General features: G+C 49.4%; 1 protein-coding gene across 1 annotated transcript in view; it reads right to left on the bottom strand.

The window, feature by feature from the left end:
* LOC146861707 (uncharacterized) overlaps positions 1 to 25,140 on the bottom strand; it is a 383,712-nt gene that overhangs the window by 163,270 nt on the left and 195,302 nt on the right. The window contains exon 6 of the mRNA XM_085646055.1: positions 15,655 to 15,762. Within this exon, the coding sequence (XP_085502181.1) occupies positions 15,655 to 15,762 (108 nt within the window). The remainder of the gene's footprint in view (positions 1 to 15,654; positions 15,763 to 25,140) is intronic.

Below are 25,140 nucleotides of genomic sequence, written 5' to 3'. Positions count from 1 at the left end.
TGAGCTTTTTATCTGACGTGCGGGTGATGAGCCATCTTTCGTAATGGGAAAGGCATCTGTCTGCCTCGGAGTGGACCTGTGGCTGAAGCGCCCAATGCCTTACTTGTAGATATCTTAGTCTCTCTGTCTCCGGGAACCCAAATTCCTGCCGCAACTGAGTGAACGCGCTAACACCTTCAGCGCCATAGACATGATACAGAAAACAGCAACCAGCCAGCCTCCAACCTGCAAAAGCTACCTTATCCATACCAGGGGTGAAATCAGGGTTGTCGACCAACGGGGTAAGCGGAGATGGGAAGATTGTGAGTTCGTGCTTGATGTTAGTGGCATCCCACACCTCCAGGGGGACCCGCGTAATGTACGAGGCATACAGATTAGGGGGCCTATGGGGCTTGCGCAGGAAGGGAATTTCCTGCAAGGGCCGTGCCGCCACCGCCTGGTCATGAAACAACCAGTGTTTCTCAGATTCCCATCTGCTCCATTCCACCAGGTACCGCAATTGAGCCGCCTGGAAGTAGAGCTGAAGATCAGGGACTCCAAGCCCACCAGCTTCCGGGGCAAGCGTCACTAGTGTCCGTCGCATTCGCGGTTTCTGACCACTCCAATTAAACTGGGCTAAGTCGGATTGCGTCTGCCGAATCCACCCGGCAGACGGTCGGAGAGGTATGGTGCGGAAAAGATAGAGGATCTGTGGTAGAATTGTCATTTTGACCGCTGCAATTTTGCCTAGCCATGAGAGGGGGTAGTGTTTCCACTGGCCAAGCTCTCGGCAGATTTTTCCACGCAGTATTGCATAATTAGTATTAACCACTGCAGGACAGCTGAATCTCCAGGTATGGGATTGTGTCTGCCACCCATTGGATGGGAAGCAGGGTTTGCAAATATTCCCGGGTGAGACGTGACAAGGAAAGGTCTAGGGCCATTGATTTATCTGCATTCACCTTAAATCCAGCAGCTCGGGCAAAGGTGTCCAGCTCTGCTAAGCAAGCCGGCAGTGCGCTCCTCGGGTCAGCAAGTGATATTAACACGTCGTCTGCGTATAAGCTAATCGTATGGACATAGCCACCAAATTTGATCCCCCTGATCTCCGGATTCTGCCGCATTCTCTGAGCTAGAGGGTCCATGTAGAGGGCGAAGAGAAGGGGCGACAGCGGGCACCCCTGTCTCGTGCCTCTTTCAATAGGGAATCGGGAGGATGTGTAGCCATTAACTCAGACCGTAGCTGTGGGAAACTTATAGCAATTAAGTACATACGTGCGAAATCGTTCCCCCATCCCCACTCTTTCTAACACCTGCTCCAATTAGGGCCAGTGTACACGGTCGAATGCCTTTTCAGCATCGATGGCTAGCATCATGTATTCCCCCGGCACTCGGGTAGCCTTATCGATAAGGTGTAAAATCCATTTGGTATTATCTGATGTTTGGCGTTCAGGGATGAACCCCGCTTAGTCCGGGTCAATGAGGCTGGGCATTTGGGGGCCAAGACGAGCGGCAAGAATCCCTGTGTACAATTTAAAATCTATATTAAGGAGGGATATTGGGCGATATGCTCCGCAGCAAGATCTATCCTTCCCGGATTTGGGGAACACCGCTATAGAGGCCTCTAAGAGATCACTCAGTATCGCCCCCTGGTCGGCAAAAGAGTCAAACAGCCGGGTGAGAATCGGGGCGAGCAAGGTGCAAAGCGTCTTGTAAAAAATAGCGGAGAAGCCGTCCGGACCGGGGGCTTTCCCCAGCTTGAGACGGGATATAGCGGCTATGACCTCCTCCGTCTGAATGTTTCTGTCAAGGTGGTCAGCCTGGGCTTTAGTCAGAGCTGGCAGGGTTACAGAATCCAAGACGGCCGTTCCCTCAGAACTTTCTAACTAGGCCCCCGTGTAAAGAGTGGCATAAAAGTCGCAAAATGCTTCCGCTATAGCGTCATCTTCCGACCATCTTCCATTTACCATCCGCTCGGGTGATCTCCTTGACCCCTTGTCGTTGACGGACCCCCCTCAACTTATGGGCGAGGAGGCGTCCGCACATGTCCCCCCCCCCCCGGCATAGTACGCATGCCTCAGTTGCAGCGCCGCAAATTCCGCTCTATCTTGATCAAGCACCGCTAATTGGTGGTGCGCAACTTTAAGTTGTCGCCACACCCTCAGGACTCCCGTCCTCTGGTGCATCTGCTCCAGCTCTCGGGTCTGTTGTGTGAGCTCATCCCTTTTGCGCCTGCGCTCCCTATTGTCAGCCACCGAGACCGCGATGAACTCCCCCTAACTACTGCTTTCAATGCCGCCCATTGCGCAAGGTAGTCGCCGATGGAGTGTTGTATGCGCATAACAACTTCCTCTTGGTGTAGAAGGTTGTCCCGAAGATGCCATACCCTGGCAGGCCGCGTTATGGGTGGAAGGGTGAGAGTGGCGAGTACTGGAGCGTGATCCGACAGGGACGCCACTCCTATGTCAACAGCGGTCGTGAGTGCGCGTACTGGAGCAGATACTAAGAAATGGTCCAATCTAGCATAGGTCTTGTGTGCGTTGGAGTAATATGAGTATTCCCTATCAAGAGGATGAAGGCTAGGCCAAAGGTCACATAGCCCCAGGTCATTTAAACGCGCAAGCCCCTCGGCTGAGAGTGCCCCTCATTGGTGAGTGCGCTGGCTGGATCTGTCCTTAATGTTATCGAAGACCAGGTTCAGGTTGCCCCCTAGAATGATATTGCGGTCTGATGTAGCTGTGGCTTCGGTGAGAGCGGAGTGTAAGAACCGTTCCTGGCCTTCATTCAGGGTGTACAGGGAGCCAATAGTGAATGTCAGTCCACCTAAGGCGAAGCGGAATGTCAAGAGCCTCCCCTTAATCTTGGCCTCTTTATGTAGGACCTCCCCCTGAAACTTCTGAGCCACCAAAATCGCCACCCCAGCTGTTTTAGTAGGGCCAGAGGAGAAGAATTGAGTGGGAAATTTTCGGGACCGAAGACGGTAGCAGTCTCTCGCCAGAAGGTGGGTTTCTTGTAAAAGGCAGAGATCTGCTTGTGAGTTTTCTAGACATTACAGAACCGCCCTGCACTTCACTGGGTTATTGAGACCCTGTACATTGAGGGTTAGGATCCTAAGTGTGGTGGCAGGCATGTTTGGTATCTGGCAGGATCAAATGCGTGGATGAGGTGCCATATATGGCGTCGCCACAACAAACAAATGATGGACGGAATGCTGACAATGCAGACATTCTCCCCCAGTCAAGAGATCTGGGTTAAATCCATCGTTCTTTTGCCCACTACGCCACCCCAGTTCAGACATGGCCATATGCAAATCAGTCTTGACCCTGTGCCTCATGGGAACAGTCCAGCCCGAACTGCCAAGCCATGTCTTCCCTGGACCGGAATCAAGCATATATGGCGTCGCCAGCGTGCAGGGTGGTCCGCCGACCGAGGGCCGCGCAGTCGCAAGGGATCACTCTAACACTAGAGGAAAAGTGGACGTGGAGCACCGAATTACCACCCCAAAACATCCCCAAAAAAACTATGAGTAAAGAACAGTCTGCAGGAATAACTAGGAACACATAGTCCATCACCTGTCGATGATCGGTGAAAAGGCATTGGGGTAGGTCCACCAACTGTGAAGAAGAAGCCCCCCCTCCCGCCAACGATCTGGACATTAGTAAAGCAGTCAATCGGCTACAGATAGAACCTAAAGTCACCCAGGGTTGGAGCTAGATAGTTCTGCGGAGACAGCCTCCAGAGACAACCTCTGGCCTTTCGTGATTTCCGCAGCCGGGGGTTTCCTGGCCCGGAGTCATCAGCCTTTTCTTTGAGATCCACCTCTCCACTCTCCGCCTCTGGGAGGTCCACACCCAGTAGTTTGCAAGCCTCGGACAATGAGCGTAGTTGGTACAGTTTGTTATCTTTGCGAAACACCAATCTAAATGGATGGCCCCAGCTGTAGGGGATATTGTGCTGCTGGAGGTGCATAGTGATGGGCTTGAAGATTCGTCTTTTTTTGCAATGTGAGAGCAGATAAATCCTGATATAGCACCGGTGTCTGGTCACGAAACTTCAGGGGATGCATTTGACACGCTTTTTGGAGGATAGCTTCTTTGGTGCGATAGTCCTGGACACAAACTAAAATGTCTGATGGCGGAGCCATTGGCGTTCTAGGAGGGCCCACTCTATGTGCACGGTCTACCCGCAGCTCTGTTTCTAGAGGCCTGCCCAGGATGTGGTTGAAGAGTTCCCTTGTGTAGGTGAAAAGGTCTTTTGAGGCGTCGTCCACTTTTACACCTCTGATCCAGATATTATGGCGACAGGAGCGGTTTTCCAGGTCTTCAAGGTGGGTTTGAAGGTCAACTTGTTGATCATGGAGCCTGAGGATCTCCTGCTGAAGTGCCGCTATCTCCGTGTCCCTCCCGTCGCTCTTGCTTTCCAGGTCAGCGACCCGTTCTCCAATGCTGTCCATGTTGCGACAGACCTCCCTTATCTCCGAAGTGAACACCTGCTTGAGTGTGTGAATTTCTTCCCTCAACGCAACAAACAGATTCGAGGAATGCCTTGGTGATGGGCTCCGCGCCCCTGTCCCACGCCGACGCCTGACCAGAGGCACCCGCCTCTGTGTTGGAAGCCATTTGTCCGGCTGGTGCTTTGGCAAAGAGGTCCTTAAGGGTCCTGTCCTGTTGTTTCCTGGAGGTGGACATAGCCCTCTCTGACTAGACCCAAGGAACTATGCAAGGGTCTCAGTGTCGCCGCATCCAACTCCCCCTCAGAGGATAGTGTCTACCAGTGCCCCAAGCACAGGGCGGGGGATTTAGGGCGTCAGAGGGAGCCGGAAGACTGCCATGTATTGCACAACCCCCGCTTCCCCCAGTGCCTCCCGGGGTCCACCACGCCGACCGGGTCAATGGCAGTTCTTCTGTGCCGATGCTGAATCACCTTTCCCCATCCTCTATGCTTCTCGTTTCCACCTCTAGGGAGCACCACCACTGTGGAATTGGCCCGCGCCAGCCCGGCGCCGTCGTTAACGGCCCCAAATAGCTCCTCTGGCGGCGAGCCATCTTCCCTGGGCAGTAGATGGTCCTGCCTCCTGCCGTGCCAGGCTCTCGCCGTCCCGCCTGCAGTTCCCGGGTGTACTAGCGCGGTCCTGTCGCTTCCGCGCGCTGGCCGCCCACCGCTAGGTCAGTAGTCCAACTGCGGCAGGCACCCCTTCCGGTTCAGGCCGACTCCACTGGCACGGGACCTCTCTAGCCCCCAGAAATGCGCAGCTCGTGACTAACAGCCCGCAGGCCGGTGCTGTGCAGATCGTCGGCGGGAGCTCGAGAGCAGTACGTCTGCTCACTCCGTCATCTTGGCTCCTCCCCCCTGAATAAAGGTTTTAAAGGCCTTCCAAAGGGTGGCCTGTGTCAACACAGTTCCAGTGTTCAATGCAAAATATTCAGTTACAGATTCAAGAACTTCACTACAGAACGCAGGGTCATGAAGGATTCCACTGTGGACAGCTGGGTGCTTTCAGGCTGTGACTATGTGGGATCTACTGCAGGAGGAGGACAGGGCCATGGTCCGATAGCGTCCGAGGAAGGACAGCAGTCACTGAAACCGATAGATACACATTAGCTGGGAGGAACCAATACTCCAGTTTTGTCCAAAAAGAGTGAGGAGCACCGTAAAACATGAACCCTGAAGTGGAGGGATAACAGGTGTGCCAAGCATCATGCAGCACATAAGTGTTGGTGATGTGTCGGAATATATCCTAGGCCTGGAGTTTATCACTGGGTTGTAAGCTGGTGGAATCAGTGTGTAAACATCACGCCATATTGAGACCACCACCCTGTATCACATGATTAGTGTCCAACCATCCCATATGAGCAAAGAGGCTGGAAAAAATTAGGGTCATCCACATTTGGGGCATAGATGTTTAGTAATACAACGCGTTTGCCTCGAAGAATACTCTGAAGGAGAACATAACGGCCATTCAGGTCCGCATGACTAGTATGGAGACTGAAGGGAACACCTCTGTGTATAAGGATGCAGGTGCTACAGGAATACAAGCGGTAAAAGGAGAAATAACGATGGTTTCCCCAGTTTTTCCAACGGTGAGGTCAACGCTAGGGGGGAGATGTGTCTCCTGGAGAAAGGCAATCTTCACTCCATGTCTGTTCAGATAGGACAATCTCCCTAATATGGCTAGGGAATTTGCAGCCCGAACCGTCGTCGCAGCCATAGTGGAGACCTTCTTTCCAATTGAATCCAAATGTCTACCATCCCTGTCAGGTGGAGCTGATATAGGGGAAGAGGGGTTCCTGGCCCGTCTCTGCGCTGCTTGGGCAATGACAGAGTCAGCTTTCGGCTGTCCGATGAGGCATGCCGGTGAATCACTTGGAGCCTTATATTTTTTGTCCAACTGAGGCAAGACTGCTGGTAGAGAATTTGGTGTTGCCTTGATTTTTAATCCTTCCTTCCAGATAAAATGTATTGTCGGAATTGTTCTGATCTGCTTTCGCGGCTGGTCCTTAAAATCGTAAAGAAAGCAGTCATCTTTCTTTGCCTCCATAGGGATGAGAAATCTCTTTGTTGCCCTCTCCATAAGGAGAAGAAAACTTTCGATATCCACCGGAGGAGAGTCCACGGTGGCCGGAGCTGAGGGTGTTTGGATTTGGTATTCGTCCCACTCCGACAGCACTGACTGGTCATCTACCTCTCCCTCTTCCCTGTCATCATCTGTTGTATTTGCATCATGGGAATGACGAGATGGCAGTGGAGAAGGTGGTCTGGGAGATTGTAAAGAGGTTAAAGGAACCCTTGGCATAGGCGTGGATGGAAGAGACTCCGCCGATTCCGATGGAGGAAAACGACGATAATAGTCCTGCAACATATATTGCAAATTGTTAAGCAATTCCAAAGGCATTTGTAGAGGGAACTATGACAAGAGTTGGAGCTTGAGGCTCAGGACATGGTTCTTCCTCCTGGTCGTCATCCTGGTATTTTATAAAGAGATCTGATGGACTCCTAGCAGTGCTGAATCTATCATCCTCTCCAGATTCGTCTTCCTCTTCTTCCTCCTCAGAATCTAATAATTGTTCCGGCAGCTTCAATGGTGACAGGGCTGCCAATGAGGAGCCACGGCATTGTAGAGAAGCCGCCGAAGGCAGGGCGGATGAAGCAGTAGCCGATGTTGCAGACCAAACTTGTAAATCCGTACAGGAAGACAAAAGAAGCGTCGACGAGTGTGCCGTCGACGGGACCGCCGACGATGGTGGTGGCGCCAAAAAAGTGAGCGTCGATGAGGAAGCTGTTTTCAACGATAAGGCAATTTTCGGCAACGAGAGGTTAGCCGTCGACGAGGCAATCTTCGTCGACGACGAGGTAATCTTCGTCAACGAGGCCATTTTCGTCGACGAATCAGTCTTCGTCGACGAGGTGGCCGTCGACGGCCAGTCTCCAACGAGATCTTCTTTGTCCTTACCGTCGACGGAGCGCTGACGAGAGATGTAATCTCCTTTGTCGACGAGATGGGTCTAACAGCCACGGAGACCAGCGTCGACGGAGACGAAGCCGATGTCATGATCATCTTCGGTCTCGGAGACGAGAATGTAACCGTCGACGTAGATGTAGCGTCGACAACGATAATCGTCGATGAAGGAGCCGTCGATGACGGCATTTTCTGCTGAGGTAATTCCTTGTCAGGAAGTCTTTTAGATGTTAGAGATTTTCCTGTCTTTCGCGGCGGCGTAGCAGGCTTAGACTTGGAAGGTGGAGAAGCCTTTTTTGAAGAAGAAGAAGTAGAAGGCAAGCCAGAGCCTTTAGCAGGCTTAATTTTTCTCAACACCTTTGCCCCAGGAGATAAGTCTTCTTCAGCCATCCTCTTTCTAGAGGAAATAGACGACCCAGAGGCTGCACTTTCCACCTCAGATAAAGGGTTATCCTTGTCCTTAATCTTCTGTAGCCACAGAAGTAGGCGCCCTTTCTATCCCGGAGGGTTTTCTGAGGGAAGGTCCTGCAGATCTTACAATCCCTCACCTCATGTTCCGGAGAGAGGCAGTAAATACACTTCTTGTGGGGGTCTTCTGAGAATAGTCGGAGCTTCCCACAAGATTCACAAGGCCTAAAGAGAGACCTCTTAGAAGTTGACATCATGAAGTTAAGAAAAAATCCAGAAAAAACTGTGAAGTACTGAGCAGAGCTCAGGGAGACTCCCTTCACACGACGTGCGGTAGAAAATCTGAGAGCCTGAGCCTTTGAGGAGAACATTCTGGTGGGTGCTGTCGCCTGATTGGCTGCAGTTTGGACTGTACATAATGACTGTGATAGTCATAGGTGTGGAAGTTTTTTCCTTGTAGCTTAGGCTACTTTACTTCCGGGTTTCATGTTACCAAGGTTTTTTTTGGTTATTATATGCATAATTATTCCTTTTTTATGAACCGTGGGACTCCCACTCCGACGACGGGGAATGATTCAGGCATGTGAATCTATGAAAGACACCCTAAATACTGGAGAATACCCGTTTCATGTTTTGCAGATTAAATAATTCCACGTATGTTCCATGAAATTAGGGAGAGATAGAGTATCCCATTCAAATTGGTGAGTAGCATTTGAGATGGAAAGAGGAGTTTGGAAAGGACACGTTGCAGGTGCTGATATGCAAGTTGTGTGATGTGTCGCAGGGAGCAAATAGACCATCTGACATCAATAAAAACAAAAAATTAGAATCCCTACCCCAACCATTTTAGATAATAAGATATCCAGCGAATCCCAGAAAAAGCAGAAAATAAAAGTTGGGAGTTGGAAGAAATTGGTGTTCACCATGGGGGCGCAGCAACAACTCTATAGCAGCAGCCTACTTATAAGAATAATTGCATGCACAGAGTGTGTAACAGAATAATGGGTGGTGTCTGATAATTAAGAACATGTTAGAGATATCATGTAAAGATAGCTTACAAACAGGAGTATAACAAACACTTCAGTCCAAGATAGTCAGGAGGGGCGACCGATGAGAGGCATCTGAGCTGGTGTGTTCCAGCGTCGACTGCAGAGGAGAGAAAAGTCCAGGAAGCAGTTTTTTTAAACAAGAGGCAGTTACAGTCGCTGGTGAATCAAAGATACAAGCCTTCCCATTGTGTTCCACACACAGACGGGCCGGATAAAGCATTGCGTACCGAAGGCCCAGTTTGAAAAGAGAGTTAACATCGTTGAACTTTCGGAGGGCTTCCTGCACCATGGGGGTGAAGTCCGGATAAAGCGAGATCTGTCTTTGTAGTTAAGGAGACGTGTCATGAGGTAGCGAGGTGGAGAATCCTCGGGAGGCCGAGGGCCTAGGGAACTATGAGCCCGCTCCACAGAAATGTTTGGGGAGAAACTGGAACAATCGAAGAGATCGATAAGGAGCTGCTCCACAAATGCATCAGATCGTCCCATGTTAGTGGTTTCGGCAATGGGCGAGATCGGGTGATCCTGGCCTCAGGCTCAACTGCAGCCCCTGTTGCTGCGGGGACTCCGAGGCTACCCAAAGTCGGCCCCTTGAGAGTCCAAGTCCTCAGAGGCAGCAACTGGGAATTTACTCTGGGCAGGAGTCTATGATGGCAGTGATTCGGTAAGTTTAAAGGGCGCTACCCCCAGAGCTGCACAAGATAGCAGCCATCTTGGCGGCAGCCGTAGCCATCCCCTCCCCCAGTAGTTCTTTTGATCAGTGTCAAGGCTTCCCATTTCACCCAGTTTAACCTGCAGCCAGAAGATTTAGAAAACTAAGATCTGCAATAAAAGGGTGAGAATGGATATATGTTAGTGGTTTCTGCAAAGCCGGAAATGCAAACTGTATTCCTAAGGAACCCAGCTTCAAGGTTTTCTTTCTTAATTGCAACTTGTTTTAGGATGTGTTCCATCTTATTTAGTCTTTTCTGCATTGTGGCAGTGCGATCCTCCAATCCAGATATCCTCTCCTCCGCGCCATCAATCCTTGTCCCTTGACGATCCAACCACTGCCACATTCTGTGTATGCGGCCCACAAGGGTATCAAAACGCGCGGCCACTGAGTGGAATCCTGCCTTGAGCTCCGCCATAATGGCAGACATGTTGTTGCTAGTAGCTGTATCTGGGTCGAGGTCCGTGACTTTGTTCCTATAGGAATGAGAGCCATGACCCCCGGTAGGCTTAGTCCGATCAAACGTTTGCCTGTGCTATTTAGGATCTGTCCGGCCCGGTGTCAGGGTCATGGGCTGCAATAGTGAGAGGCTAGAGAAGGCAGTGCTATGCTGTAGTGATAGTGGATGTGCAGCAAGCCGTCTACATAAAAAAGGTACCAAAGCTGGGCAGGTGCAGCGGAACAGCAGTAGAGCCAGAGCGGTGGACCTCGAAGCCAGGAAAGTGGGTTTGAGTCTCCGCAAGCTCAACATCCTGTGCTTCTAGACAAATCACTTTTTATCTTCCCGTGCCTACCGGAAATGAACGTGTCTGCTTGTAATGCAACTGGTGCTAATTTAAAGCTATCTGATGCCTTCTGGTCTAGTTTGCGCTATATAAAACTCCCAAAAATAAAAATAATTCTTTTAAAACAGAGTCCTAAGTGACAGGGGTCGTTCCTAGGGAGTCAGAGTGTCCAGCTAGCACAATGGAAGGATAGGGAGCCCCCTGAGCAAGAGCCAACATAGTAGACAGTGAGGCAAAACGAAGGGTATGTGATAAATGTCAATTAGAAATTGGAGGACCCAACCTGCAAGGCAGAGAACCAGACACACTAGAGTCGCCTCATCCATAAACCACGCACTGTGGTAACATTGTGTTGATATGTCCAGGGGGAAAGGTAGATGGTCAGCAGAGTGGCAAGGGTGCAGGGGGCATCCCCCAGTCAGCAGGAAGCCCAGCTCAGCAATGCAGTGGAGGACTGGAAAGACAGTGTGGTTGGTGAAAGCACAGAGTACAATGGACAGGCAATCTTCACCCGAAGGCATGTAGGGACGAGGGTGAAGGAAACGAGACCCCCTGGGGCAAGGGAGCACCTACTACATCCGCCGGTATTTGCAGCAGGACCCTCTTTGTAGAAAGCAGCAGCCTCACCTGGTGTCGGCAAGCCCGGCCATTGACTGCAGCGGTCGCAGGCGGGAGAGAACACAGGCAGCCGCTTTGGTAGTAGGGAATGTCTGTGGCCTCAGGTAGCCACCGCGGCGGGGAGACCCAGTGTCAAACAGTTCTAGCTGCACAGGGCTAAGAGGGCCAAGAAGCACTCTGGGGGGGACCCTCAGCTGGCCCCCACAGCACCAGGTTCAAGGCAGCCAGAATGCCCAGCACATGCGGAAGTGTCCCCAGCGGGCCAAGCACCTGACCTGATCACAGATGGGGCTGGGCGAGATCGGGTGATCGTTGCCTCAGGCTCAACTGCAGCCAATGTTGATGCGGGGACTCTGAGGATTTGCAGTGCCGTGCCGTGCAGGCCAGTATTTGCAGGGATGGCGGTCACCAGGCACAGACCTCGCCCAAATCCTGCCCCTCGAGAGTCCAAGTCCTCAGAGGCGGCAACTGGGAATCTACTCTGGGCAGGAGACTATGATGGCGGTGATTCAGTGAGTTTAAAGGCTGCTACCCCCGGAGCCGCACAAGATAGCAGCCATCTTGGCGGCAGTCGTAGCCAGCCCCTCCCAGTAGTTCTTTTGATCAGTGGCAAGGCTTCCCATTTCACGCACTTTAGCCTGCAGCCAGAAGATTTAGAAAACTGTAAGATTGGCAATAAAAGGGTAAGGATGGATATATGTGGTTTCAACAGGGTTACCACAATGGCATCCATACAAAGTAGGTGGTTTTGTTAGTTTGTCACAAAATGTTATGTCCCAGGTTTGTTGTAGAGAAGTAGCAAGTGGCTCCATCACCAAGAGAAATAAAAACTATGTCTACTGCTGCTTTGTACCTGAATGGATATATACAAAAAGCCTCCAGGAACAGTCTTTCGCTGTAAGGTCTTTATAACCACTCCGCCTTCCGGGTGAAATCTGTCCCCAGCACGGTTCTAACCCTGATATTGAAGGAACACCCCATTTCATCTAATCAAATGTCTTTAAAGCACCTTGTATGTTTAAATTAAAAAAAACCTATAAACATTTTCAGCCCAAAACATTTGAAGTTCAATACTTAAGTTTTTGTACATTGCCTCCCTTTTTTTGTATATTCATTTGATCAAGCTTTCTGCACCCCTCAACTCAACCTACATATCCACTCTCTTTTCCTTACTTCCTTAGAAAAACAATGTTCTAATAACTTACCAGAGTTAAAAACAGCTGCTACTGTCCTTTTTAGATTGAGCCTAGGCAGCGCATGCAATGTTTCTTTGAGACATGCGGTATTTAGTTTGTGGCTTTCCAGCCAGCCCCTTGGCTTTTATTGGTTCGTTGTATGTTGTTAAAAATAGCTTCTTTGCTGTGGTGCCATCAGAAGCGCAGGCAAGGCAGGTTGATTAGCTACCAGAGGAACAGGTAGCACTGGTGCAGCAGGAGGCAGAGAATAGTGTTAATGCTAGTGAGACTGCGCTGAACAGAGTAAGTCGTGAGTACTCAGATTCTGGTATACATTGCACCTGCCTATCCTTTTAATGTATGAGCCCTTTCCATTCACAGCTGGAAGGATCTGCCTGGATAAGTATTCATCAACCTTGAGTGCCTCCTCAACCTCAATGCAATACCTGATGTTCACATAGACGTCCTCGAAATTGACCAATCCCTTCCTTGTTTCTCCCTACGAGATAGTTCCCTGGATATCTCTCTCAACGGGTCCTTGGAAATGGTGGAAAGAGCTGTGGTGGAGAGGCACTCTTTCCACCTCCCTCAGAAATTGTGGAAGCTGCCTCTTCACACCTGCACTGGTCTCCCTACAGTCCATAAAGTCTGATCTTTTCTCTGTCCTACAACGTCCTCCTGAACATCTTAAAATAAACTTCACAGTTATCTGGATAATGACAGATGGGAAGGTACACAATACAGGCAGCATCAGGGTCCGTTTGTGATTTTTGTGTCCCACAAGGGGGCACTTCAGAAAAAAGGGATTGCTTTTTGTGAAGAGAAAAAAAAGCTTTCCTGTCAGAAAACATTACAAAAATTACTCTCTGCCCCTAAAGGCATCAAGTGAAGTTGCTGTAAAATGTTTATAATAAGAAAAAAACAATGACATTTGTAGTACGCCATTCCTTAAAAGCCCACCAGCAGTTTTACCAGCCTTTTAAACTAGTGTTTGCCAACATTGATTCGATCTTCTCTCTCACTACCTTAGTAAATATGCAAAAACTGATCAATAATTTTTTTTTTGTAGGATGTTAAAAATAGTTGCTTTTTACAAAAAAAGTTTTTTCAAAAAAGAAAAACGGGTATATATATATATATATATATATATATATATATATATATGTAAACACAGGACAACATCCGGGTGTAACTCCGAAATAAATCCAGCGGCACGCCAAGGACAACACAATATACCTTTATTGTGTCACACAAACAGAACTACGCGTTTCGGCGAAACGCGTAGTTCTGTTTGTGAATTTAATGCTAATGGACCTTCACTTTCATAATGCTTTATAGGAGACCTTTTTTTTTTTTTGATAATCAAGTTATTGAATTTTTGGAATAAAAAAAACATTGTGGTAGCACACATACACATTATATAAGTACTTTGTATTAAACAAGACATAATTGGCTCAAAAGACACTTGTGGATGAAACCCTGCCCGCGCCCGTTGCTCAGCACATATACCACCAGTTGGACCTTCACACTGGCGATAAATTAAACCATTTGCCCCATATTTTGCCAAAGAGGACCGGGCAGCCTCGAGCCTCGAAGAGGGGCTCCTCTTGGGTACCGCACCAGTCCACCCCCTGCCTCCAGGCCCTCATGGTGGGCGGCCTGGCCTGGGACCAAAGCGCAGCAATATCACGCTTTGCCACCGCCACAGCCATGCCCAAAAGACGCTTATCGTCTCGTGATCCATCAAGGCTGTCGAACACTCCCAGGATCAGACGCAGCAGATCATGAGGGACCTCCCACCCAAGAGCTTTCGTAAGATCACGTTCCACCCCTGCCCAGAACGGGGCAAGCGCGGGGCATTGCCACACCATGTGTTAGAAATCGGCGGGGGAGCGGGTGCAGCGCGGGCATGCTGGAGAGGACCCCAAGCGAGCGCTAAACATTCGTGCCGGGGTGAGGTAAGCCGTGTGGAGGTAGTAGAGTTGAACTAGACGCAGCTTGGAGGAGGTCGTCAGGGTCTTAGGTGCCATAAGGGCGTCCCGCCAGTCTGCTTCTTCTAGGGGGCCCAACCACCCCTCCCATCGGGCATGGAGTGAGTCTAAGGACGCTGGCCCATTGTTCACCAAGGAGCGGTAAATCCGGGACACTCCCCGTCTGCCCAGGTTCCCCATCATCGCTTGGGCCTCCAGGGGACTAAATTCAGGAAGGGAGGTGGGGCCGGGATATGAACATGGAGAGCGTGCCTCAACTGCAAATATTTGTAAAATTGGGAGGAATGGAGGGAGTAGCGGTGTTGTAGGTCTGCAAACGATCTGACATGGTCCCCTAGCTGCGAGATCCCGATGTGGTCCCATTTGCGGAAGTATTGGAGGGACGAGACCTCTTCTAGCGAGGCCCAACTCCACAGAGGCGTCTGCCTCGTGAGTTTCCGGTCCCATTTAACAAACCGTAGAGCGGTACGTCATTCCATAAGCACCGTTCTGGTGACCGGGGGGGAGATCCTGGGGAACTGGGCTCCCTTACAGGTACGCCTGGAGACGCGCAAAGTTTGTCATTCGGAGCTCCACTCGGTACGCCGGGTCAGACCAATCGCCCGCGAACCAATCATGGATCACAATCAACCTTGCGGCCAAATAGTAGAGGTGGAGATTAGTCACCCCCATTCCTCCATCGTAGGTGGGTATGCGGCAATGCGCTAGGGACACACATGTTCTCCCTCCACCCCATACGAATCGAGTGAGGACTCCGTCCAGCTCCCGAAACCAACTACCCGTGAGAGGAATGGTCACATTTTGCAGGATGTATAGAAAGCGGGGGAGGACCATCATTTTGAAGAGGGCACTCCTTCCGAGGGGATTAAGGGGAAGGGTCTGCCATCTTTTGAGGTCCGCCTTGGCTTTAGTAACCAGTGGTGAGATATTCAGGGCCCAATCGAGTTCCAGGAGGAGGGCCACCCACACCCCCAGATACTTGACGGATTGCCTCCGCAGGGGGATGGTCATTTGCCAGTCGAAGCACGCCTGAGAAGAGTGCAAGGGGACTAGGGTGGACTTCGCCGGATTGAGCCTGAGGCCGGAGATCCGTTCGAAGGCCGAAAGCATATCCAGACATCGCGGGCCTGAGTTCTCCGGGTCCGCCAGGAAAAGGAGAACGTCATCGGCGTACAGGGCAATTTTGTCGATCTGGTGCGGGTCCCAGGCCCAGCCGCGAATGAGGGAGGCCAGGGGTTCCATTGCTAGTGCAAATAGGAGTGTTATAGGAGATCTTTAAAGCTGTTACAGGGAAATAAGCCGATTATAGTGGCAAGCCTATGAGAGCCAGAGGAGAAATGTATTTTTATCAACACCAATATCCCACTAAAGGAACTTCTTCATGGATGAGGAAGCTTTTGATTCATATACAATAGCACAACCATCTTCTAGATGGCACACTGAAATGTTATTTTCAAATGTTTGCAGCAAGATGGGTCCCTCACCTGCACTATTAGAACTTTCACCTCTTGCACCGTCTTGGATATCAATTGGATAGGTCTCCCCTTCTTCATTAATACCAATCGATGCAACAGTTAATACATCTCCAGATCCTGTAATAGGAAGAAATATAGTTAGTATTTTTTCAAAAACTACACAAAATTGATCAGTTAATATTAGTTCATGCATGTAAGATTACTCAAAGAAAAAAAGGAGAAAGCACTATCCATAACTGAAAGATAATAATACAGAAATAGCTGTTTTACTGGTATACTCCTTAATATTGCTCATTCTGTTCTTAAGCCCTTTCTCTACATATACCAAACAATTATTGAGGTTTCCCTATCACTTAAGTTCAATTTTCCCATTCTTGGGCCTGATGAGCTGCCACTTTTAGCAAAGAAAAATGATTCTGTTGACCATTAAATGAGAACTTCTCTGGATGTTTAATTTTTTGGTTTCACAAAAATTTGAGTATATCGAAAAAAAAAAATAACCTATGGGGGAACTAGGATTTAACGTAAGTTCGTTGTAATCACCTTACTAGAAAAAAGACTAGGTGGCACGCTTCATCATTGGGGTTCCTCTCAATCCTCTACGGATTGAGGAGTGCTACAATTTGCAAACTACGTAGGAGCACTTAGTTATGGACAATGTGAGGTGCAGTGATGTGGAGTGAAAGGAAGATAAGTCTAAAAAATACCTAACTAATGAGTTAATCCCGCCCCTAGCTGGTATGGTTAAAATCAGGGGTTAATGGCAGAGAGAAACCTGACCTTAATGAGCTTGGTTCCCCTAGTATTGCGCCTGTGTCAACATGTTTCGAGCTGTCCCCTACAAGCTCTTCATCAGGACTACACGTGGTCGAGCCCCGTGCGTACCACTCCTAATAAATCCTATAATGAGAATACAGTGAAGTGCACACCTAATGTGTATACACAAAAAACATACGGTTACTTAACGATACTCCGCATCTGTAAAAGAAGAAGCAAAGAGATACATTAAAAACAACTGCTGCCCACCGGACAAGCCGGCAGGCAATATAGGTTTGTAAATACATGCAGCTCCTTATCTAGATCAATGCACCCGTATATAGTGGGTGCACTTAATGTCTATGTTGTGTGTTCATCTAGTGTGAAGTGAATGTGTCACACTAGATGTCAGTGAAAACACTATTAATAAAACTAGTGAGAAAAGACACCACGTGACAAACAACACGTAAAATACAAGTAGCATATGAGGACACGTACTTCTATTAGGCAATACTATTGCCTCATGGTCAACAACAGGGGTAGAGGGGCTTGTTGTCACACCCTAGAAATGGAGATAGGACACTTATTTAGCCATGTTGTTCTAAAGATAAAAAGATAAAAACCGGCGGATGGCATTTCCTCACCGGAGTACATACAGCAAGGCCCCCTTCTCTTTGTACTTACTTTATCAATGCACGCCTCCCGGTTTGTTACCTACTTCTGTCCCTGGAGACCGCATACTAATGCTCGTGTCTGCCGGGTTGCTATTTGAAGCAGTCAGCGTGGAAGTGCCTTGTCATCCTGCTGAAAGACTAGACCATGTACTATCAAACAAAATGGCCAATGGACAATGTGGGGCCATCTTAGTAGTATACCGATCCTTTACTTTTCGTTTAAAACTGATTATTGGCACAACCGTGGAGAGACAACAGGGGGAGGAGGTTCTTTTGTTTGTTAGTAAGTGACCCCTGTAAGTATTAGTTCGTATACAGTATGCCTGAACCTGGGAGTGTCCTTTTTGTGCTTTAATCATGATGACTACTGATGTTCCATGCTCCAGCTGGGATACGGACTCAGTTTATGATGTCCAAGGCATTTCTATGACACCTCTTGTGCACTGTGTATCCTCTGGTAACCAGAGTCATAGATGTAACACTTGTTCCTAGGTGGAGAATATAATCTAACAGCGCTTGATCATCAGGTGCTCAAGAATAACGATCAAGCAGGTTATACCACTACACCAATGGTTATTAGGTGTGTGGTATATCTTTATAGATTTTTTGTATTAATTGTATTTGGGCTTAGCAAATTCTTACTGGCCATCAACTTCATAAGGATAAAGAGAGGGCAAACATTTCAACTTCAATAGCAGGACGCTGGGTCGATGTTTATACTAAGTGACCACGGTGTATTATATAGTATTAAGTGGCCAGGCATGAGATAATCCAAGTGGAACAGATATTTTAACCATGTACCATACTGATGCCCTAAAATTTTGATTTGACTTGCACTTTTAATTGAGAAGTTGGTCAAATATCTATTTTAGTGGGAAGTGAAAACTGGAAGTGTTATTGTCTAAGCTTACATAGCATTGAAATTGAAGTCGATAGTTTTTGTGTAATAACTAGTAGGTTTCTTCTTTGTTATGCATTTTTATAAGTCCTTTTACATTTTTAGAAACATTTTGATGATCCCATGAATTGATTGAGCTAGTTTTACACACACATTTTATTGAATCCAATTTTAAGAACAATGTAAACGCCATTATCCCTCGCACCCTTTGCATATGCACTTTAACCAGCTTATAGTGATAGTCGAATATAACTGACTTTAACCTCTTGAGTGCCCATGACGAGATGGTCTCGTCATGGGCCGCGGTTGCGCTGTGCCCATGACGAGACTATCTCGTCATGAACCCCGCCCGCTAATGAAAAGGCCGGCACAGGGCGGGGAAAGGGCGGGGCACTCAAGGGGTTAACAACTTTGCCATTCTACACATATTGCACATTCACTTTATTTGAAGTTGATGCTTGGAATAAGGTAAACAGCCACATGCTGCTCATGCATTACACAAGCACTTTATACACCAGTATGACAACAGGTTAGTCTCTCGACCGTTGAGGCTGGCCTGTGGGACAGATGATACTTTTACTTATATCCACTGTGATTTTTATCAGCTTGATGTACTTTGGTGCCCTGTAATGAGCAACGGATGAGGGTATTTACAACCCATCATGCATGTACAGTATTTTATTTGTATTTTTACTTTTATGGTCTTACAGGCCAAAATAAAGTCATTTGAATTAGCTGGCATTAGAGTTAGGAGGGACTATGAATGACCAAAAGTACGAGTTACTTACCTTCGGTAACGATGTATCTGGTAGAGACGTTGTCTAGCTGCAGATTCCTTAACTTAGAATCTCCCCAGGCGTGAGACTGGATCCAGAAACTTTTTGCAGCAGCACCTCCGCGCGCCAGGGGACGGTGCCCCACGACCCCGCCCTGACGTCGTCCATGTACGTGACGTCAGCGAGGTCACATAAGTCCCTCCCGGCGCACTGACGTCAGTTTTCTTCGGAGAAACTTTTCCGTGGCACAACGCGGAGCCACTAACCAAAAACTGTGAAAGTATGGGAACAGGGTGCGAGGGATGAAAAATCTGTGAATAAAGGAGGAGGATGGTGGAAGACACCATCCTAAAGACAGAATAGACACTGCCTACACATAAAGCGAAAGCTGTGAGAAAAAGACCCGCAAGCTAAGCGTAAGCCCCTTCCCAAGTGCAACAAGGGAAGAACATCTCAACAGACAGAAATAGACTAATGGTGCCATGTGGAACAGTGCCATCCACTAAGAACGGAACAGAGAAAGAACAACAGTCCACTGTAGGAAAGAATGAGAAGACTGACCTTTCCCCTCTAAAAACAGAGGTAGGAAACAGAGCACAACCGACCCTCAAAGAGAATGACCACGAGGAGACCAGCACCCCGGGGTAGTAGAGCAGAAGGAAGGGAAGGGAACTGGAGAGGAAAATGAATCACCTCATGAATCAAAGGCACCATATAACAGAAAAGAAGCCCCTCAGCAGAGGCGAACCGCATATGAAAGCACCCAGGGGAGTGCTTTCATATAATCTGAACACCTTTGAGATAAAACCCAATGGCAGCTGAAGAGGCCAGCGGAGATCACCACTAGACAAGGTACTCACAGAACGGGGAGGCTGGGTGGGCGTTAAGGAATTTGCGGCTAGACAACGTCTCTACCAGATACATCGTTACCGAAGGTAAGTAACTCGTACATCTGATAGAGACATCTAGCCGCAGATTACTTAACTTAGAGTAGATACCAGAGCCATACCCCAAAGGGAGGCGGGTCTGCAACAGGACAACAGAAAGCGCCAAGCATCTGATCCGACAACAGAGTGGCAGGTAAGGGGGAAAACTGTGGCAGAACAGCCCAACAGCAACCTCAGCAGCTCGAAGAGCAGAAGTCACAGGATAGAAGATATCCGAAAACATGCCCGCATGGCGCCACACCATACCTGTATAGAAAATGACAGGTAGAACGGCATGAGCCCTATACCAGAGCAAGGAATGAGAGAGAGAAGAAGGATCACTCTCCGCGAAACGGCTCACGATGAGTGCATTGACCAAAGCTGGAAAAGAACGTGAAGAGATGCAACCAGCGCCTAACAGACTAGCCTATAGAAGGAACCCGAAGGAGCCGGTGGCAAGAGCCCAAAGGCAAGAGCCAGAACCTGAGCAATGCGTTGGGAATAGCCCGCAGGACAAGAAGCACGCAAAGCGCACACCCAACCCCAAAAGGGTAATGAGGGGCAATAGCACCAATCCCCAACCCGCTGAAGCAGGTAGAATATTTCGCCGGCAAACGGCCATAGAGACCTTAAAGTGGCTTACACAGGAACAGAAGAGTGCCCGACTGGGCAGCATGAGGCCAAAGTGAGACACAACTCACAATATATACTTGTAGACAGCAATTAATGACCACTGCCATCAAAAGAACTGTCCCGCAGGCGTAGCTTCAACAAGAGTAGGCATAGCCGAAGGAAGAGGCCAAAAACACCAAGTTAACGAATGGTGGGAAAAGTCTCAGAATCCAAGACCAACACTCCAGAAAGACACGTACAGCGTCGAACAACAAAAAGGGGGAATATGTCAATTTGGAGAACCACCCCAGTAAGTGGAAGCAAGGAGGAACCTATGGGCATCGTGCAACAACTCAGAAAGCCCACACATGGAGATATGGGTCCAGATCTCGCAGCCTCGACAAGAGGTAGCGACGTAGGAAGAGGATATCAAGGTAACCGGAATGTAGACATAAATGTATAACATACAATTATGTAGAGACAGAACGAGCCAGGAGCATGAACATGTATATACCGGGCCATACCTAGAACAGTAAGGGCAGGTAGGAGCCGTTTAGGAAGAGGAGACCATGAGGTGGATGACCATGGCGAAAGCAGATGGCACTAGGGAAAAACATAGAACACTGTACAACGGACCACCAAGCGACGCATGGAGCCCACATGATCTCCAAGCCCAGGCGAGATAAGCAAGGCTATATAATAGCGTACAAGTACCCCACATGGAGTATCCATACCCCAAACGACGGGGGACACCTCTAAGGGCAAGAAGCCAGGCCCAAAGAACGCAGTAACAAACCGAACCCGTGAACTGAGTTCCGAACCGTAATGACATTACCGAACTGAGCCACCGGCTGAATACCACAGTCCAAGGACACAGCAACATGTGGAACACGACCACAGAAGGCCATCAGGCAGCCGAAAGCAAAAACGCATCCAAGGGATGCCAATAAAAGGGTAAGCACCCTTGACCACAGAAAAAAGAAGATGATGTAAGGCTCACTGCCCATGTTAAACGCATAGAAGACAGGGCTAAAAGGGCCTAAGTGGGAGGACAAAAGCCCGCCAGGAGCCGGTGAACCGCCGTCTCGGCGTGAGCATCAAAGAGCAAAACATCATCAAAGGGTAAGTCAACCAGTCTCTTCCGGCAATTTTCAGGGAAGACGCTATCTCGCAACCAAGCGTGACGCCTTAAGGCAACAGAACTCGGCATGGCTCGGCCAAAAGAATACACAGTATCCAATGCTGAACGGATTGTGAATTTGGCAAGGTCGCGGCCATCCCGGATGAGGTGAAGGAGATCAACGCGAGCACCTTCAGAGGAGGCAGTATGCAAAGACTCTGCAGAGTTCCACAGGGCAGAGGTAGCCCGAGCCAAAACACACACTGTATTTAAGGACCGTAGGGCAGCACTAGTGGATACAAAGACGTTTCTACCCCATGACTCAAGACACCTGGACTTCAGAGAGGGAGGAAGCGTTAGAGGGGGCAGAGAAGGAAAGACAGTCTGCAACACGAACCCCTGCGCATCAGGGTGCACAAAAAGACAGACCGGATTATGTGGAGCTGGATGGTGGCAGTGCAAAACTGAACGAGCCACCGGGTCACCTGAAGCAGGTCGGACCCAGGTACCCAAGAGGGCATCATAAAGGGAAGCCTCAAAAGGCAAAAGCAGCTCCATATTTCCAACACCCACGGTGGAGGACCTCAAGCAAGGGGTCCACAGACAAAGGGGTAGAGGGGGGTTGCATATTTAAAATGCAGGTGGCCAAAGAGACCACTCTCAAAAAAGCCACACCAGCCTCGGTAGCCCTCCGTGGAGGGGAAAACACAGCTCATCAGTGGGGGAGGGTTGTAAGCTGACCCTCCCAAGACACTGAGGGTGCGCCCAATGCCCCACGGTTGTAAGCTGACCCTCCCAAGACACTGAGGGTGTGCCCAATGCCCCACGGAAGGAAGCCCCATGGAAGAGTGAGGATCCTGACAGGGCTCCTGGGGAGGCAAACAGCCTGCCGGATCTGGGAGCTCCTGAGGAGGCTCCACAAATTCCAAGGGGGGCACTGGTAACACTAGCTTCGGTGACGCCGGACGGGAGGGCGGCGCTTAACTTTCTCCAGAGGCCTCTATAGAAGAGTCCAGAACTCTGCGTCGACACAGCGCCGAAACAACGCATGGCGGTGCAAATTGTGCCTCGTCAGACGCCGACTCGGCAGCATCCGGCGTCGAGTTGGCGCTGAAACTATGACAAGCTCCCCCTCTGAAGAAGGAGAGGGCGCCGGGGCCGGCGAGGCAATCTTCCGACGACGCCCCGGCGCTGATTCCGCCTCATCCAGAATAGGCTCCGATTCTGGAGAAAGGAGCAGAGGCGTAGCCGAGGATGCGAGCCTCTGGCGCCGGGATGGCGCCGACCCCGGCTTCGGACCGGCAGCCGCCTACCTGGAAGGCTGGGGGGTGCTCAAGTCAGGCCATGAGCACCGGCAACCACCTGCAGCGCCACAGGGAGCCCCGCGGGGCTATGCGGCGTGGCAGAGGTGCCGTGGTTCTAAGAGGGGGACCCAGCTGGGCTGCGCCCTAACGACTTGCTGTGGAGCATAGAGGGAGACCCAACTGGATCGCTCTAACGACACCACATTTCCGACGTTCCTGGGAGGCAAGGGCTCAATTGGCGCCGGGGGCGAACCCGCCGGCGAGTCAGTCGGAGACCCCACAAGAAGCGGAGGTCCCAAGGACACCCCAGGAACGGGATAGGAACCAAGGGAGGCCTGCAAAGCCGTAGCATAGGCCTCCATTTGGGCCCGAGTGACCCACAATCGGAAAGGGCAGATAGGGGGGGGGGGGGGGGGGAAGGCGACCGTCAGGAGCGCGCGCCCGCAAAGTTCCGGGAACCAATGCCCCTGACAACAGAAGAAGGTGAGGTCGATGACCTAGGCGACAAGCGCCTTGACTTACCAAGTGGAGAACGACGGTCCCGGACCCCAGAGGGCGATCGACGGCAGAACCAAACAGAAGAGGGACCTGCAGTCGATGACGAGGCCGGGGGCGAGATGACTCCGACCGGGACAGCCGTGCCGAGAGAAGCTTCATACGGCGCTCCCGCCGAGACTTCGGTTTCTGAAGTTGGCAGGCTTCACAGTCCATGGTGTCATGGTGCTCTCCCAGACACCGCATACAAATAAGATGCGGGTCCGTCGCGGACATTTGCCGCGAACAGGAATTAGAAGATTTAAAGCCCGAATGCATCACACACTGTTCCCGACGCGAAGCGTCGAAAATGAGGCTGAAAACAGGCCAGAGGAGCTCACTCCGGATCCGCGTTGCATGCGGAAAAGAAGGAAACTGACGTCAGCGTGCCGGGAGGGATTTATATGACCTCGCTGACGTCTCGTACGTGGACGACGTTAGAGCGGGGTCGTGTCGCACCATCCCCCGGCGCGCAGAGTGCTGCTGCATAAATGTTTCCGGATCCAGTCTCACGCCTGGGGATATTCTAAGTTAAGGAATCTGCGGCTAGATGTCTCTATCAGATAGACTTTTCAGAGTAGCTTACCCAACATTAGAGTACATTTTTTTTATCTAATCCTTCAAGCTTAAGTAATACCCACTAGACTGGTGGACTTTGATGGCAGATGCTACAATGATCCTTAAGTATACGCTCAAAAGACCTAATTTTGACTAAACTATATTGACTTTCCAAGGACAAGGTGCCCTTACTGGAGGAGAAACTTACTTGACAAATCCAATAAGCAAAATATACTCAATATGAACGAGTAGGAAGCTTCAGTTGAAGGACATTTAGCTTCTCTTAAGCTGTCCATGCAAGATTGGGGAAGATTCAGATTACCATACTGTTTGAAGTCAAGAATGAAAGGATATTTGAACCTGCATTCTGGTGAGGGGTTTTGGTCTGCACTGCAATTTCTAACATGGGTTCACAGACCCAGGGCTCGAAAAATCCGAAAAATGGTACTAGCCCTGCAGGTCTAGTACCTTGAAAAATCTCCTCGACCTAACTTCACCCTACTTGACCTCCGTCTCTGAAAGCGGAGCAAATGTGACAAGTTAACAAGATTTAAAGGAATCTTTATTGCTCATTAGCTTTGTGAGCAATAAAAATGCCTTTAAATCTTGTTAACTTGTCACATTAGCTCCGTTTTTAAAGACAGAGGATAAAAGTTAGTTTGTTTTCCTACTCGCCAGAAAAGGCGAGTAGGACCTAAAAATAGCTCGTCCTCATTAATTCTACCTCGCAAATGCCAGCAGGCGAGTGGATTTGTCGAGCCCTGCAGACCTATATGGCAGGTCTGGATACCACTGCTGCCTTGGTCTCTCGTAACAGTGATGACTATTGCAGTCTGACAATTTCTGAGCTTCAAGATTAATTTTGGTATTAAATGGTATCAGCGGAAAAACAGAGGGTAATAGCCTCGACAAAGTCATTAAAATGGCACTGCAGTGAGGGCTTTCATTTGGAAGCCTGGATGTGAAGTCCTGGCATTATCAGACATAGCAACAAGATCTAATTTTGGACAGGCCCGTTCTATGAATATTTTTTTAAGCACTCCGTTGTTTAGAACCCCTTTGTTGTTTTCTTAATAAAACCTGCTTAAGAGATCTGCCTCTTGGTTTAGGATTACCTGTAACAACTGCTTTCATCGACAGACCTCTGGACAAGGCCTACATCTAGATCTTTGCATCTCTAATGAGAATAGTCTTGATCTTGTGCCTCATTGTTTGTTGAAGAAGATCACTGCTGTTGTGTTGTCTGTCTGATTAAAGTTCCTGTTCATTACCGGATAGAAAAGGAAGGTCTTGAGAGCTGGATGGACTGTTCCGAGTTCCCCGACATTGATGTGAAG

This window comes from Triturus cristatus, chromosome 3_1, assembly GCF_964204655.1.
Source record: "Triturus cristatus chromosome 3_1, aTriCri1.1, whole genome shotgun sequence".
NCBI classification, from domain to species: Eukaryota; Metazoa; Chordata; class Amphibia; order Caudata; family Salamandridae; genus Triturus; species Triturus cristatus.
The sequence above is the reverse complement of the archived record's forward strand: the minus strand, read 5'-3'. Positions and strand labels throughout refer to the sequence as shown.